Source organism: Bos grunniens, chromosome 11 (genome assembly GCF_055505025.1).
Source record: "Bos grunniens cultivar Pamir isolate PY7600 chromosome 11, Bosgru_T2T1.0, whole genome shotgun sequence".
Classification (NCBI taxonomy): Eukaryota; Metazoa; Chordata; class Mammalia; order Artiodactyla; family Bovidae; genus Bos; species Bos grunniens.
The window spans coordinates 106,880,590-106,898,601 of record NC_141175.1 but is presented as its reverse complement, the minus strand read 5'-3'; the positions used below and the strand labels follow the sequence as shown (position 1 = coordinate 106,898,601).

General features: G+C 42.2%; 1 protein-coding gene across 8 annotated transcripts in view; it reads left to right on the top strand.

Annotated features, from left to right (window-relative positions):
• ANAPC1 (anaphase promoting complex subunit 1) overlaps window positions 1–18,012 on the top strand; it is a 108,576-nt gene that overhangs the window by 81,562 nt on the left and 9,002 nt on the right. For all 8 annotated transcript variants that reach the window (XM_086328316.1, XM_086328313.1, XM_086328311.1 and 5 more), the window contains 8 exons: window positions 4,595–4,681; window positions 6,156–6,273; window positions 7,597–7,674; window positions 8,027–8,094; window positions 9,045–9,183; window positions 11,106–11,192; window positions 12,643–12,738; window positions 14,563–14,761. In XM_086328316.1, the coding sequence (XP_086184442.1) occupies window positions 4,595–4,681; window positions 6,156–6,273; window positions 7,597–7,674; window positions 8,027–8,094; window positions 9,045–9,183; window positions 11,106–11,192; window positions 12,643–12,738; window positions 14,563–14,761 (872 nt within the window). The remainder of the gene's footprint in view (window positions 1–4,594; window positions 4,682–6,155; window positions 6,274–7,596; window positions 7,675–8,026; window positions 8,095–9,044; window positions 9,184–11,105; window positions 11,193–12,642; window positions 12,739–14,562; window positions 14,762–18,012) is intronic.

Genomic DNA, 18,012 nt, shown 5'->3' with positions numbered 1-18,012 from the left:
GGGGGCCTTCCCTAGTAGCTCAGTTGGTAAAGAATCTGTCTGCAATGCAGGAGACCTGGGTTCCCCTGGAGAAGGGAATGGCAACCCCCTCCAGTACTCTTGCCTGGAGAATTCATGGACAGAGGACCCGGCAGGCTACAGCCCATGGGGTCACAAAGAGTCGGACACGACTGTGCGACCAACTTTTTTTTTCTTTAGGAGAGTTACCATCCTCTCTCTAACACATGTGGCATCACTGCCTTTCTCAGAAGAGTCTGTACTCAGTACTTCATTGTATCACTTCTTGTTTCTCACTCTTGAATGATTTTACTCTTCTACTAAATTGTTGTCTCATAAAAGGCATGAACACTGTCAGTCACCAAAGCCTATGAGATTTGCTGTTTTCAATTTTCTTGCTCTCTTTCTAGCATCTATCATTCCTGACCACTTCATCCTTTTGTACGACTTCCCTGGCTTTTAATGATCTGTTTTGGAAAAAATACACTTACAGAATAGTGTGCAAGTCATAGGGGCATGACTCAATGAACTACCTACAATTTGAGAATCTCTTAGATGTTCCATAGAGCAAGATGTCACTCAAAATACCCATCTCCAACTGCTATGCCCCTTCCAATTTACTGTTACTTTATTCTGCCCAAACATACATGCCGTGTAGGTTTCTGACACGTTAGCCTAGTTTTGAAATTAGAACGGAGTCATATACTGTGTGTCCTCACATACTTTCTTTCTTTAGCTCAGCATTGTGTTTGAGATTCATGCGTGTTGCTGGTGGCGTTTATTCATGTCTCAGTGCTCTTGAATTCCATTGTATGGTTTACCACAGTTATCCACTTACTCTGTTAGTGATGGATATGCTTGTTTTCTAGTTTGAAACTGTTACGAACATTCTTGTACATATTTTTGATTTTGCTCTGTACAGATCTGTGAGTAGAACTGGGTCATTGGGTGTATATTTCTTTTATATTTCAGTAGATAATGCCGTCAGTACTCCAAAGGGGTTTTACCATTTTATATACCCATCAGCATCATATAAATTTCCAGTTGCTCCCCATCCTGGTCAACACTGCTGTTGCTACCTTTTATTTTAGCCATTGGGTAGTAGTATCTCATTTTGTTTTTCTTGAATAATGGTATGTGGCACCTTTTTATAGCTTTGATGGCCAACTGAAAATTTCCTTTGGTGATGGCCAAATCTCTTGCTACCCATTTTCATATTGGTTTATTCATTTAAAAATTTTTATTTGTGGTTTAATGTACATAACATAAAATTTATCATCTTAACTGTTTTTAAATGTCAGTAATATTAGATATATCCACATTGTTGTACAACCAATCTCCAAAGCCTTTTCTTTTTGCAAAACTGAAACGCTATCAGTTCAGTTCAGTTGCTCAGTCGTGTCCAACTCTTTGAGACCCCATGAACTGCAGCACACTAGGCCTCCCTGTCCATCACCAACTCCCGGAGCCTACCCAAACTCACGTTCATTGAGTTGCTGATGCCATCCAACCATCTCATCCTCTGTCGTCCCCTTCTCCTCCCGCTTCAGTCTTTCCCAGCATCAGGGTCTTTTCAAATGAGTCAGCTCTTTGCATCAGGTGGCCAAAGTATTGGAGTTTCAGCTTCAACATCAGTCCTTCCAATGAACACCCAGGACTGATCTCCTTTAGATTGGACTGGTTGGACCTCCTTGCAGTCCAAGGGACTCTCAAGAGTCTTCTCCAACACCACAGTTCAAAAGCATCGATTCTCCTGCACTCAGCTTTCTTTATAGTCCAACTCTAACATCCATACATGAGTACTGGAAAAACCATAGCCTTGACTGGATCGACTTTCGTTGACAGAGTAATGTCTCTGCTTTTTAATATGCTGTCTAGGTTGGTCATAAGTTTCCTTCCAAGGAGTAAGCATCTTTTAATTTCATGGCTGCAGTCACCTTCTGCAGTGATTTTGGAGCCCAAAAAAATAAAGTCAGCCAGTGTTTCCACTGTTTCCCCATCTATTTGCCACGAAGTGATGGGACAGGATGCCATGATCTTAGTTTTCTGAATGTTGAGCTTTAAGCCAACTTTTTCACTCTCCTGTTTCACTTTCATCAAGAGGCTCTTTAGTTCTTCTTCACTTTCTGCCATAAGGGTGGTGTCATCTGCATATCTGAGGTTATTAATATTTCTCCTGGCAATCTTGATTCCAGCTTGTGCTTCCTCCAGCCCATTGTTTCTCATGACGTACTCTGCATATATGTTAAATAAGCGGGGTGACAATATACAGCCTTGACGTTCTCTGAGGCTCTGTACCCGCTAAGCAAGTACTCCTCATTTACCCCCTTGCCCAGTCCCCTGGCAAACACTGTTTCACTTTCTGTTTCTATTAATTTGACTATTCCATATTAGTTTATCATTTTGATTCCAAGACCTTTGTTAGTTCTTCATGTTGTAGTTAGCTTCTACTCTGTGGCTTACCTTTTAACTCTCTTAATGTTATCTTTTGATGAACAGAATTGTTAATATTTTTCTTTGATGGTTTGTCCTTTTTTGTCCTTTTGATGAAATATTTCCTTACCCACCAGAAATGAAGATATTCTCTTATTTATCTTCTAGAAGTTTTAAAGCCTTTCCATTCACATTTGGATTTAAAATCTACCCAGAACTGATTTTTCTGTGTCTCCCCCCTCGCCCCTCGCCCCAGTTGGCACTTTGCTGTTAATAAAAAGCTTACCGTTCCCCCACTGTTCGGCAGCACCACCTTTGTTGTAAGTTCAGTGTCCATGTACATGTGTTTGTTTCTGGGCTGTTATGTTCAGTTGTCTGTTTTTCTATACTTGCACAGTACCACAGTTGACTTAATTATTGTAGTTTTTATAATAAGTTTTGATATCCAGTAGAGTAAATCCTCCAAAGTGAGCTATGTTCTTTGAAAATATGTTTTTCTGTTCTTGGCTCTCTACATTTTATATAAATGGTGGGATTTGTTTGTGATTTTTCCAAACTAAATAACATTATTAAATATTGATTGGAATTGCATCGAATCTTTCCACTGGTTTGGAGGAATTGAAATCTGACATCGTTGAGTCTTAAAGTCTATGAGTGTAGTGTATCCTTTCATTTATTTAGCTCTAGAGTTTGTGACCTTGGACAACTGACACAATATCTGTAAGTCAGTAGTTACTTTACACTATTGAGAGTGAATTAAACATTGGAACACACCCTTCTGTAAGTACAAAAAGTCAAGATTGTTAAAGATGTGCATTCATTTCCTTTTGACACATTTTGTAGAAGTTTTGTCTTTTAATTGTTTAAAATTAAGAATGGTTAAGGAAATATTATCATAAAAATTCTTTTAAAAATATTTTTTCCTTTCCAAATAAGCCTCTTATTTATTTTATTTTCTGATTCAGTCTCATCTTTTGTCATCACATGCTGTAGGACTCTACTTGCTCTGCTTGCATATTGAGAAGCTTTTCTCCCGTCCTGCCCATCCTGCTGCTGCTTTTCTAGTGACTGACTGTTTTATCTTTGAATGATTGTGTGCACTCTGGGACAAGGTGTACGTTTCTCTTAGCATAGTTAACCCTTATGCTTAATCTCAGAATTTCTGACATTAATATCTAATGTTTATCTTTGGATTTATCAGAATGGTAAAGAGAAAATGGCCTAGCTTATGCTCATGTCAAAACAGGTGTATTTCCATGTTTTAAATTTTGAAATCTCTTCTTCATAAAATATATATGTGTATAATAAATACTGAATTCTTACTTGATACCCTAATTATTAAAAGAGATAGGGAAAGAGATATGGGGATGTCTACACATATATGTATAATAAAAAATATGTATATTGAGTAGTGATAGCAGTGGTTTTATGTGATGTCCAGAATCATCTTTATTTCAAAGTATTTGTAGGAAAGACTAAAACTTTAGTCACCCTGTTTTTGAGCAACAGTAAAATATTAATTTAAGAAAATCTCAAAAGATTTTACTTTACTAAGAGTGTATGGCCTTTATAAGATAAGTTTATCATACCGATAATGAACAGAACCTTGTTTTTTAAGGAATAGTTGTTTATTTATTCATTGTAACTTTTTAATGATAGCTTTTGCCTGTTTTATTTAGTCTGGCATTCTAAGGAAATGTCTATGCTTTACAGAAAGGAAAAAAGTGTTTGAGATACCCAGTAAAAAAAAAAACCCTGTATGTTTAGAAGTAAGTTTCAGCATTCTATTAACAGGTATATATAAAACTGGAGAAGAAGGCAGTGTAGTTTACACATAACTTTTTCAATATCTGTAATCTCTACAATTGCGCTCATTGTTCTCACTGCTGTTCTCTCTTAGGTCAAAACTTTGCTTACTAATGTTAAGTTTTGAAATTTAACATTTGTGATGTGTCACTTCTGCCTTAAATAGTAGCTCATGTTGAAATGGCTTAAGGACTGACTAAAACGTTCCCGTTGTTGACGCCCCCACAGTGATCAAGGCATTAGTTTCATCAAGGCACCTTGCCACAACACCCCGATTTCCCGATTCTCAAGTGTGCTGTGAAAGCTGAAGGTTCGCTGTGTGATGAGTAACGCCTGTCCCTCCGTGTTTGTCCTGCAGGTACTCTCTGAGCACGTCAAACTCGTCCATCGCCGCCCTCCTGTGTGCCCTTTACCCCCACTTCCCAGCTCACAGCACGGACAACCGGTGAGCCGAGTGGTGTTCCTCACGCGGCCTTTCTTCAGTTAGCTGGGGGGAGGGGAGTCTGAGTGTGTTTTGGCTCCACAGACTCATTTCCAAATTCGCTATAGTCTTTTCTTAAACTTAGTTATCTTCCTGGGTAAATCTTTTTTTTTTTTTTGGTAAATCTTTTTAAAAAGTTTTTCTCGTAAAATATTAAGCCAGAAAAGAACTCTGGGCTTCTGATTCCTGACCAACCTTCTCCCATTCTCCAGTCAGTTGAACTGCTCTAAGGCCAGAAGTAGGCCAGACCAGGGGTATCATTAGGGGAACCTCACCGTGCAGAAGACAGCAGCAGGAGAAACTGAGTACGCTTTGGCCAGAGTGTTTAATTCTGAGAGACGAATTTATCTGATATAGTGGCAATGTCTGTATGAATTCCGTTTGCTCCCTCTTTGAATGCTGAGAAGTTTTGTTTAACTGGCAAAAGGACAAGAAAATGCAGCCAAGAATTAGTTTAGAAGTGGCAGTGACGAGTAGAACCCTACACATGGAGAAGCCATCTGATAACACAGCAGCTCTGTGTTTAGAGCGCAAAGAACCACCACAAGTTTCGGGCCCAGCCAGTCTCTCCTGTTTGTGGAAGAAGGGCAGAAGATAGCCCCTTGTGCCCCAGTGACACCCAGGGCGCTCTGGGAGCTCAGCTCAGGCAGCCCCAGTGGTCTGCCAGGGAAGGAGCAAGAGAGGGAGGCCCACAGGAACTGAGCCGCTGCTCAGAGCTGCAGCGTCACGGGCAGCCAGTGATGGCGAGAGGACCGCTTTCACAGAAGTAGCCTGATGTGAAGTCCAAACTGCACTTTCTTTTTTAAAATTTCTTGGGCCTCACCACACCACATGTGGGATATTAGTTCCCTGACCAGGGATCAAACTCACACCCCCTGCCCTGGAAGCACTGAGTCTTAACTGCCAGGGAATCCCTAAAGTCCAAACTTTAATGATAGATGGTACATAAGAACATTGTTGTTAAAATTAGTGTAACTCTGATGCGTGGTCTCTTACTTGTAAGTTTAGGGAAGATTGTTTTGAGTTGTTAAAGTCAGCTATCGATTAGGGTACAAGGGAGATGGTTAGATAGCATCACCGACTCCATGGCCATGAATTTGTCAAACTCCCGTAAACTGCAGAGGGCAGAGGAGCCTGGCGTGCTGCAGTCGGTGGGGTCATGAAGAGCCAGAGGCGACTTAGCGACTGAACAACAATAAGGAAGAGGTGCTGGTCACAGTATCAGCTGTTTTAAACAGAACGGTTTGGTGACAAGCACCAAGAACCTCTGTGTAACTGGTACAAAAAGAGAGCCTCTCTATCATGTTTTGGCTGAGTCCCATCATCGCCCTTTAGGACTGCCGTCCTGGGCGGGTGCCGCTCGGCTCTGACGTGTCTCACCTCGCGGGCTGCTGTGCTGCCTCCCGTTGTCACGGCCTTTTGTGTTTTCTGTGAACAGGTATCACCTCCAGGCTCTCCGGCACCTGTACGTGCTGGCTGCAGAACCCAGACTGCTGGTGCCCGTGGATGTGGACACAAACATGCCCTGCTACGCCCTCTTAGAAGTGACCTATAAGGTAGCTCTCTGCCTCTGTTGTTGCCTTGTTGCTTTTTATTGCCACTCATCTGTCTTTGCACATCAAAGTGTTTTGAAAGCGTTGTTCTTTAAAAGATGACAACAGTGAGTTGAGTTCCCCTAAAAATTGAAGCCTCCACAGTTAATGTACATCCTGCCAGGCCGTTCAGGCTCATTTGTAGCCTTCAGATGTAATAGTTTAGGGACCGTCAGCTGCTCTTTGGTTTTTAGAGCTTGTAGTTTGTAAATGTCCCTGTTATCTTTACGTAGCTGACAGTCACGTTCCAAAGAACGAAGGGAGTTAATTTCTGGACGTCAGCCTAGTGCTTCAGAGTGTGTGATGAAAGAGCTTTGATTTACATGCACGGACAGATTATAAGCCATTATGTCCTTCCTTCTGGGCTTCTCGGCGGCTCAGTGGTAAAGAGTTCATCTGGCAATGCACAAGACACAGGAGATGCGGGTTCAGTTCTTGGGTCAGGAAGATCCCCTGGAGAAGGAAATGGCAACCCACTCCAGTGTTCTTGCCTGGAGAATCCCGTGGACAGAGGAGCCTGGCAGGCCACAGTCCACGGGGTCTCAATGAATCTGACACCGCTGAGCACGCGTGCACATGCTCCCTTCAGAGAATTGTTCGGTACCTTCTGTGTATCAGCTGTGCTAGGGAGTTTCCTGGTGGCCTAGTGGTTAGGATTTTGAGCTTTCACTGCTGTGGCATGGGTTTAATCCCTGGTTGGGGAACTGAGATCCCATAAGCCATGTGGTGTGGTCAAAACAGGAAAACAAAAAAATAACAAACCCCAAAACTGCTAGGTTCTGGAATACAAAGTTGAGGTGACTGTCATTTCATTAAGACTGTCGTTAAGGAATGTCTGTCACTGAAGTGTCAGGCTTGGATTCAGTAAGAGTAGCCTGAGATAATTGGAGGTTTGTGTGGGGCGGGGGGAGCTGACACGTGCTCTTATCAACACTTCTGGCGGTTGGGAGGCCATCATGGTAGACATGGTGTCTGGACTGAGGTTTGCCAGCCGAGCTGGGCACGTTCCTGGCAGAGAAGACAGCGTGCGGAAGGCCAGAGGCCTCCTGCAAGGGCAGAGGCGCGGTGCTGCTGGCAGGTGAGGCGCGGGCTCGGAGCCCTGGGCGGCGCTGTGGGCTCTGCCAAGGATCGCAGACGGTAGTCTGGTCAGACTTCAGTATCAGAGGGGGTTTTATGCTATTGAGAGTCTGTCTCCAACCTCCGGGGAAGGGAAAGCATGCAGTGGTGAATGTTTTTTGTACTTTTCCCCTAACTGTATAGTAAATGATGACTCTTCTATTTGTGAAGGGCACTCAGTGGTATGAGCAAACCAAAGAAGAATTGATGGCCCCCACCCTTCTTCCAGAACTCCACCTTTTGAAACAGGTGAGTAAGAAATGAATAGAGAGATCATCAAAGGGTAGATTCAACCAGAATAACATAGCATTACAGATAGCCAAAGAAAAGCCTGTGCGTTCTCAGTGCTTTCTAAGCAGTGGGCAAGCAGCAGCAGGGGGAATGGTCCTGACGGGGAGAGAGGTCCCCACTGGGAGCTCTTTGCTGAGTGCCGAGCTGGCCTGAGAAATGACTCATGTGTTCATTTGGAAATGGGCTTGTTAACCTCTCACCATCTCTTTCTAGCCCAGTTTATTCTCATTTCCTTGGAGAAGCGTGGGTTTCATTTTATCTACTAACCCTTCCCCAGGGTTGGATTGACTGTTTACATTTATCTTGGCAGATTAAAGTTAAAGGCCCAAGATACTGGGAACTGCTCATAGATTTAAGCAAGGGAACACAACACTTGAAGTAAGTGCATTGAATTTCTCAGATGTGTCTGTGAAGGGAATAGAAATATATGGGAAGGTATAAATGATGATAATTATGTGAAATGCTCCTTGTCACCCTTTCATCTCATCCAGGACGATGTGTAGAGTGTTAAAAGAAGATGGTCTCTCTCTTTGAAAAAGTTCTTTGTAGGAAGTAAAATTTTGCATTCAGAAGTCAAACCCTAATTGTTAACTCACTGAGAAACTTGAGTGACTTAAATTGGGACAGTCATGGAATTGTCTTATGGAGCAACAATGAAAGGTTCAATCTAAGAAAATGAAGCTGATTTATATGTCCACAGAGGGGACTTTGTGGCAGTTGGTGTTTGTCAGACCACATCTTCTGTTGCATCTCCTTACCATTTTCTGGTTAGATGGCTCTTGTAAAGTTAAGATGATGGTTGATTGCTTTTGGTTGGAAATGGTCATATGCAGATAATTACTTTGATGAACAGAGAGTGCTAATAATTTTATACTTCAGTTAGCATGTAAATTAAGTCTTTAAGTTTGCAGGAAGTTTAACAATTTGTAACAGATTTTACAGTATCATCCTCATTTCTGTTTCTCCCAGACTATAAATAGCTGCTTTTTGTATTCTGTCTTTAGATTTGTAGCATCTTTTTCTTTTTGCTGTAAACCAATCAGTAGATATTTAAGGGAATACATGTTAGATAAAATATCTCCTTTGAAATTCATACTTGAGCAGATAGAATGCTGCCTTATTTAATAGGTTCCTTGAATCTTGACAGCAGAGAAAAGCAGAACTTGATTATGACTTGTACGGACTGGTTTAGTTTCAACACAATAAATAATCACATAGCAGAAAGTGGTGAAAACTTTATCTCATGTGAACATAGTATTGGGAACTACATTTCCAGGCAACAGCTCCCATTAATGCCTTGTATTAAATCCATTCTTGGTTTCTTTCAGGTCCATTCTTTCCAAGGATGGGGTTTTATATGTTAAGCTCAGAGCAGGTCAGCTCTCCTACAAAGAAGATCCAATGGGGTGGCAAAGTTTATTGGCCCAGACTGTAGCTAACAGGAACTCTGAAGCTCGAGCTTTCAAGGTAGTGTGATTGGTAAAAACTGAAGGATATTCTCATCAGAAGGAAAAAAAAATTGTAACTAAGTGTGATGCTGGATGTTAGCTAGACTTGTGGTTGTCATTTGTCAGTATATACAAATAGCAAATAATTGTACACCTGAAACTAATAAACTGTTATATATCATTATATCTCAATTAGAACAAAAACCAAAATTGAACAACAAGAGGGAATAGGTTCAAATCCTACTAGTCCACCCAAAGCATATACTTCTATCATAACATTTATGGTACTGTTTAGGTAGATCCACTCACTAATCACAGCAGATTATAAAGACTGAACGACCCGGGGCCTGTTGGCTGTTTATGTTACGGCTGTTATAAAATACAGGCCATCTGCCAGAACTCAAAGGATGATTTATATTTAGTGGCAGGGACAGTCAAAATATATCTTAACGCTAAAAAAAATTTAGCTTAATAGTTAATCCTCAAATCCATTAAGATTTACTTAATTCATGGGAAAAATTTAAAAAGTTTTTTTGCAAGGTAGCACTTTTGAGTTCTTAGGACTGAGTCTTTATTATAGTTCCCAGAGAATCAATTGAGGTAGTTTACATCAGTGAGTTTTGTTTGTCAGTATTCGAAAGGATTTTGGGACAAAGTTTAACTTGAATTAACACTATTGCTAATTAGCACTAAACCAAAGTGAATGTCACTCAGTTGTATCTGACTCTTTGCAGCCCCATGAACCTAACAATCCATGTAATTCTCCAGGCCAGAATACTGGAGTGGGTAGCCTTTCCCTTCTCTGGGGGATCTTCCCAACCCAGGCATCGAACTGGGGTCTCCTGCATTGCAGGTGGATTCTTTACCAACTGAACTATCAGGGAAGCCCGATATAAGCCCGACATAAACCAAGGCCCATCTCAAAGACCCTAATGCAGTTTGTAAAGAAAATAGATAAGTTTAGGCTTGAGTTTTCATGGGGCAAGTATATGAAAATTAAAAGACCATCTCCATTTCCTGCCTGCTTGGGGTTCAGAAGTAAAATATAAACCTCAGTGGAAAATGGTAAAACCTTCATATTCCATTTTCAGTCTTGAACCTTGAGTGATACTCCTTGTCACCCTTTTTTTCCAATATTTTTTAAAGTTGTAAAATACACATAACATATACTGGCTTAACCCTTTTAAGTGTATAGTTCTTTGGTAGTAAGTACATTCATATCACTGTGCTACCATTACCACCATCCATCTCCATGACTGTCTTTTTCTTGCAGAGCTGCCTGTCTGACCCCATTAACACTGCCCATTCCCTTCTCCCCAGCCCCTGGCAGCCACCATTGTCCTTTCTCTTTCGTGACTGTAGTGACCTTATGACAGCATTTGTCTTTCTGTGAGTGGCCTGTTAGAGTGATAATCTTTTTTCCTTAATCTGTTCAGTAATAATTCTAGTTTCTAATTTGCCTTTCAGTTAGTTTAAGAAGGAAGGGAAAACCTTTTTGGGGCAACTTCTATAAGAAACACCTGGTTTTAATCTGCCCTTTGATAAATCAGTAGCTCATGGTAGCTTATGCAATATATTTCTTAAGTATGACATCCCTTATGTGTTTAATCTGAAGGAAGTAATACAAAGGAACTTACAAAACAGAAACAGACTCAGAGACGTTGAGAACGAGTTTATGGTTGCCAGCGAGAAACATAGGAAGGGATGGTGAGGGAGTTTGGGATGGGCATGTACGAAAAAAAAGAAGAAGTAAGCTGATATTACTAAAAAAGAAAAAAAAGACTTTCAACCCAATAGGTTAATGAAGCTCTAGCAGCCTTGGGTTTTGTGGAAACATTATGTGAAAAAAAAAAATAAAGTAGATTACAGCTGCATACAATTTGAGTCGTAATGAAAAGAATCTTTATTATCTCACGTATACTTATTCTTCATTTTTTTTAGCCTGAAACGATTTCCACGTTCACTTCTGATCCAGCACTTCTGTCATTTGCTGAATATTTCTGCAAACCAACTGTGAACGTTGGGCAGGTATGTATTATGTGCTTTGCTTAGCTCCAAGACTAGGCTTTGTTTCTATCTTCAGACCACCAACAAAAATCCAAAATATCCTTATCTGTCTTTGATGACACGCCTTAGGCACATTGAATGATTTTTGTTTGGCAAATACAGGTTTTTCATAGTCTAAAACTATTAAATTCAGCAATTTCCTATCTTAATAGTAGAAACAACTTAAAATTTCTAAGACATTAATTTTGATCACTGGTATTTATGTATTCTTGTAATGATTCTTGTTTCTCTTTATTTTATAACCCTTTTTGTTGGTCATAAAGCTGTTCTCTTCAGGATTCTAAGGGTGCTTGCTAGTAGATTCTTTGATTTATCCATCATCTCAGTTGGCAAGGACTGGATGTAGGAATTACATGATCTGGGATTGATGGCCTATTGTCTGCAAGTGGGTGTGACCTTGGAAAAGTTTTCAGTCTTTTTGAGATGTTGTTTCCTTATTCCTAAAAGTGGGATTATAATATAACCTGCCTTACATTGTTGTTTTGAAAGTAAAATGACAGAACCTTCCTGCCTCTTATTTATTGAATCTTCACTGTGTGTTAGGCACTCTGTTCAGTATTCTTTATAATTTTTTTCATTTAACTCTGACCCTGGGGGTAGGTACTGCCTGCTGAGGAATACTGCCACTTAGACCTGTCACATACCCGAGGTCACATAGCCAGTAAGGGCTGGGGCCTGTGCTCAGCTGAAGGCCACAGGTCTCTGCTGAAGGCCCACGCCTGCCCTTGACCCCAGCTGGGCTTGCTTTGCCACCGCCCCAAACCTGTTCTGCTCAATGTTTCTGCTGCATCTTGGTGGCTGCTGGGTGCCCCTTCTGGATCCTGCTCTTGCCAGCCCTCCCCACGGCATAGCTCTGTGATGTCCTGTCTGCTCGTTTTACCCAGCTTCTTTCATTCCTCTCCTCTATAGCACTTCGAGCCTTAACTGTTTCTTGGAACTTAATTTTGATTGTATTTTTATTGGTGTTTAATATTGCATGCACTCTGATAAGACCTAGCCTTTTTTCGGAGAAGGCGATGGCACCCCACTCCAGTACTTTTGCCTGGAAAATCCCATGGACGGAGGAGCCTAGTAGGCTGCAGTCCATGGGGTCGCTAAGAGTCGGACACGACTGAGCGACTTCCCTTTCACTTTTCACTTTCACGCATTGGAGAAGGAAATGGCACCCCACTCCAGTGTTCTTGCCTGGAGAATCCCAGGGACGGGGGAGCCTGGTGGGCTTCCGTCTATGGGGTCGCACAGAGTCGGACACGACTGAAGTGACTTAGCAGCAGTAGCAGCCTTTTTTACCCTTTTATGTCATTCACTGCAGAATGTGAGAATGGGCCATCATAGTGACTATACAGTTGTTCTTTGATTTGATTTTAGAATATACATTGTTGTGCTACAAAAAGACTCTGATTTTCCACAGAAACAGGAGCTTCTGGATCTCTTCTCTTCAGTGCTCTATGAATGTGTGACTCAGGAGACCCCAGAGATGTTACCTGCGTACATAGCGATGGATCAGGTATGGTTCAGAAAACCTATCCTAATTCTGATGAGCATTATCCTGTATTTCAAATAACATGCCAGACAATACAGTAAGATTTCCTCTATGTCCATCTTTTTAGTTTCTCATTTGCTTTTAGAATCTCAGAAAAGAAATCTCTTATCAAAGTTGAAAGCTCTTTATATACCAGAAGCTTAGAGTTTATGATGACAAATGGGCTCTCTTACTCCAAGGGTTCCCATTCTCCCCTCTGGCCTCTTCCTCTGACCAGGAGTGCACGCTTCCTCCCTTTCTCCCCTTGCATCTTTGTGTGGTCTCTTGCCTCCCTCCTGACAAAGCCTTTTCCTGGAAAAGCTTATGCAAGTGAACAGTAAGTGAGCAAACAGTGCCCTGGTGGTGGCAGTAATGTGCAGTTACACCTGGTGATTAAGCTCACAGAAGTCACAGTGTCAGCATGTGGGGGTTTAGGGAGCTGGAGTTCTTTTTAAAATTTCTTTTGTGTTATTGTTGCTTTAAATTAAGAGTCTAAAAGGGGTAATGCAGAAGATAATGCTCAACAGCTTCCCTAAAGGATTGAACTTATTTATTTTCTTCGGTTATTAGTAATTGTTGCTTTAATTAATAAGTCCTGTCTGTCTCTTTTGTGACCTCATGGATTGCAGTCTGCTAGGCTCCTCTGTCCATGAGATTTCGCAGGCAAGAATACTGGAGTGCGGTGCCATTCTTTCTCCAGGGGATCTTCCTGACCCAGGGGTCGAAATCCCATCTCCTGCATTGGCAAGCAGATTCTTTACCACTGAGCCACCTGGGAATTCCTATTTAGTAATACATATGGCTTTTTAATGTTGTCATATCACTGAGACTCAGATTTGCCATTAAATTAAGGCAGTAGCTTTCTAACTTGGCTAAAATTTATCTGGGAAATCTTGACAGTACAGATCTTCAAGTCCCCTTCCACAGTTACTGAATCAGAATTTCTGAGATTTAAGTCCAGGATCTATAGTTTTAAACAGCTCAAGTGACTATGATATAATGAGTTCACAGATAAGAATTTGGGACTCAGTGTCAAAGGAGGTAATCCCTAATGGAAAAAGAATCTCTACTGAAGAACTGAGTGGGAAAATGCAGGAAATAATTCCCCAAAACCTGTTTTGCGAACAGTCTTGATTAAAAAGGCCAGTTGCAGAATAACCAAGTGGGCCTAGAGTGCCCCTACTGTCGGGCATCCACCTTTTTCGGTTGGTAAGTATGTGGTGTCGACAGCGGTACCGCTTCTCACAGTGTGTCTATGTACAGCAACCAAGTCATGAGTGGTGTTTCAGATGATGGTTGAGAGTGTGTTCTTTTCTTACGCTCTGAACTTTTAACTCTTGGCAGTCATGGGCAGGTACCTATAGTGGAACATCCCTCTGGCTGCAGCCATGGTGACTTTGGCAGATGGGTCCCAAGAACAGTATTGTCAATAATACAGGTTTTGCCTCCTGACCTCTGGGATCCCTGGCCTGATCGCGGACAAATCATTGTACCAACTTGGGTTTCCCAGAGGGGCTCGGCTGTAGACCTATTAGGTCTTCATTTCTCAGAGCCGTTGAGCCAAGAATGAGCTTCATTTGCCTTCACCATTTTTTATCTGAAGGCTGTTCATGTTCGTTTTGAACAGAATGACCATGTACCTAAACCCACTAAAGGGCTTCTCTGTGGCACAGGCTACATCAAACACAGAGCAAGCTCCCCCTGCCCTTCCTTGATCTCATGACCATATTAAAAAAGTGCTCCAGTGTACAACTCCAAGGAAGTGACGAATCTTCACTCTTTCAAGTGGATTTCTGTTCTCTCTGCAAGGCTGTAAGAAGACTGGGAAGAAGAGAAATGTCTGAGACATCTGACCTCTGGCAGATAAAGTTGGTGCTGGAGTTTTTCAGCTCCAGGAGCCATCAGGAACGGCTGCAGAACCAGCCTAATCGCGGGCTTTTTATGAACTCGGAATTCCTCCCTGTTGTCAAATGCACTACTGACAACACTCTGGACCAGTGGCTGCAAGGTGAGAGCAGCACTGCACCCTTGTCCTTCGAGCTGCACTGGGCCTCAGGGCTTTCTGTTTCAACCTGTTTTCCTTGGTAAGCAGGTTAAGTCCTAGTACAATCGCAAATGGCTGTAGATGTCATGTTTCCAGTTAGGTGAATTACGCTCTGATTATCTGCTCTAACATTTTTTGAGGATAGAAAGTGGGATTTATTTACTGAGGCCACGCTGTGTGACATGTAGGAATTTTAGCTCCCCAACCAGGGATCCAGCCTGCGCCCCCAGCATCAGGAGTTCCAAGTCTGTTGTTTTGGTTGCACTGGGTCTTTGTTGCTGTGCATGGGCTTTCTCTAGTTGCAGAGACTGAGGGCTACTGTTCGTGGCGGTGCTCAGGCTTCTCACTGGGGTGGCTTCTCTTGCGGAGCATGGGCTCTAGGAATACAGGCTTCAGTGGGGCTTAGTAGTTGTGACTGGAGGGCCCTAGAGCACAGGCTCGGAAGTCGTGGGGGACAGGCTTAGGTGCTCCACAGCATGTGGAATCTACCCGGACCAGGGATCGAACCCATAGCCCCTTCGTTGGCAGGAGGATTCTTATCCACAGAGCCACCAGGGAAGTCTAGGAGCTTGAAGCCTTAACCACTGGACCACCAGGGAAGTCCTGACTTCTTTAACAGATGTATGTAACTCTGCTCTATAATCATGGAGAGAATGTATAATGTAGCATTTTAAAAACCACTTGACACTTAGAAACTTGTTTCATCTTTTCCAGCATCAGATCCTGTTTCTTTCCAGTGCCTCTCTCTCCTGTTTCTTAGGGGTGTGGTGTGTCCCCTACCTGACCCCAGTTTTTCTGCCTGCATCCTGTGCACACTGAAAACTTGATGTGAGTTTAGAGTGAATGCTTGTTTCACCAGTTCCGTGAGCCAGTCCGTGAGGACCTGGGACTTCTCAGTAGAAGCTCTGCCTTGTGATTGCAGGGGGAGTGTGAAGTTACTCCTGACAGTGTAGAAGTGATTACGGAGGCAAGTGATGGGGCCTTCTGATGTGTGGAAAGCTGTCTAATATGTGATATATGCCTGAAATCCATTTTTAGTAGTTAACTCCTTGATCTTTTTATTCTTTTCAGTTCTGATGCTTCCAAAACATATTGGATAGCAACTTGGTTTGAGTAAATGCTAACCCTCATAATATCAGTAGTAACAGCTTTTGATTCTATAAAGTTGTTAGAAAGTGGTTAAACCTAGGGATTTGACTATGATTATGTTTGGAGCTGTCTACCTGTTCACTGCACCTGGTTGAGGCTCTTCTGCCTGCCCCGCCCCCAGCCCTGGGGTGACTTGTTTCTCCAAGGTCCCAGCTGCTCTTGCTTTTCCTCTATTTTATTTAGATAGGAAATGGAAATGAGGGGGAAGGGGTAGAAGGTTAGCTTGAGACTGTCTTCACCCAGCTGTAGAGTCAGGGTAAGTTCTGTCCAGTTACTGGAGGTCAAGGTCAAACAGATGCAAAGGAGTAGGGAGAAGGATGTGCACGAGAGTGGGGGAGAGCCCACCAGGGCCCCAGCCCAGAGGAGGGGTAAGGGGGAGTGGTTTTTGGCAAACACCAAAGGAGCCCCTCGCTCCCCATTTCCCATCTGTCCCCATCTCTCCTCCTGAATTAACACACAAGCTGTTTCTTTAAAAAAAAGTTTCTGAAAAAATTTAATTGTATGCCAGATTGTGAACGATACATATGCTGCTGCTTGCTGCTGCTTAGTCGGTTCAGTCATGGCCGACTCTGTGCAACTCTATGGATTGTACTATGCCAGGCTCCTCTGTGCATGGAATTCTCCAGGCAAGAATACTGGAGTGGGTCACCATTTTCTCTTCCTGACCCAGGGATCGAATCTGGGTCTTCTGCATTGTAGGCAGATTCTTTACCACTGAGCCACCAAGGAAGCCTGAGGGATATATATATGGAAAACAGCAATTTCAAAGTCCCCGTGTTTAACACCTGCATCTGCTGTGTGATTTCTTCTTGAGATTTGAAAGGTCATAAAGTTTCAGAATTTCTAAAAATATGATAATCGTTTTGTTCTCATGTTTGGGAAAAAATACCTGTTATTTTATAGATGTTGCTGTTCTGGTTTTATTCAGTTTCGTGTTTGTTCACCCATAACGGGCCCTTGCTGTTGATAAGAAATGAGTCCCCAAACTTTCACGGATTCTCTGACATGCACGTGTTGTATAATGTAGTGAGGCTCCGGCAGTGACTAGAGTGCTCTCTACAACAGCCCTGACTTGCTTTCTCCTCCCTCCTTGTTAGAACGGCTGGTGGTTTACAGTGTTGTTCTGAGCCTTCACCAGATTTGGCTCGCCACTCTGATTGCCAACAATGTGTATTTCTTTATTTTTTTTATTGAAAAAGGACCGTCACTTAAAAAACTCTTTGGTATGTGGTCTCCTCTCCCGGATGCTGGCAGCTTTGGGGTGGAGAACAGTAGAATAAACGAAGATGCAGGGCCTGTGCAGCAGCGCTGGGAATGTCGTTTGTGTTTGTGTCTCAGTGAAATCACAGGCGACACATGGACTTTTAAGGCCGCTCACTAGTAACCCAAACTAGTGCAGCAGATTGATCGTATTTTGTTGCTGTTTTGTGATTTATCTCAATTAGATTTTAATCTTGAGCAAAGAAAATTGGGTTTAAAGTTTAAGAACTTAAAATTTTTGTTTACTTTTGCGTTTTATTATGGAGAAATTTAAAGCATAAGGCAGAGTAAACATAATAGTATCATAAACCCCGTCAGGCAGCTTCAGCAGTGTCCACATTCTGCCATTCTTGTGTTCTCTGTAGCTTCCCATTGCCCTGCTGTAGTTTTCCAAATTGTGCCATTTTAGGTTCCTGCTAGCAGTGGGATGCATTGCAGATTTTGGCATTATCAGTCTAGTTTTAGACAGTCTACTGAATATATAGTGGTGTCTGATTGTAGTTTTAATTTGCATGTCTGTGATGACTCATCATGCTAATTATTTTTGTATGTGTTTATTTGTTACTCATACATCCTTTGCAAAATATCTTTTCAAACCTTTATTGTTGCTATTATTTAGCACTAAGCCATGTCAGACTTTTGTGAAACTCCATGGACTGTACGTAGCCTGCCAGCCTCCTCTGTCCGTGGGATTCTCCAGGCAAGAATACTGGAGTGGGTTGCCATTTCCTTCTCTAGGGATCTTCCCAACCCAGGGCTCAGACCTGCATCTCCTGCATTGGCAAGTGGACTCTTTACTGCTGAAG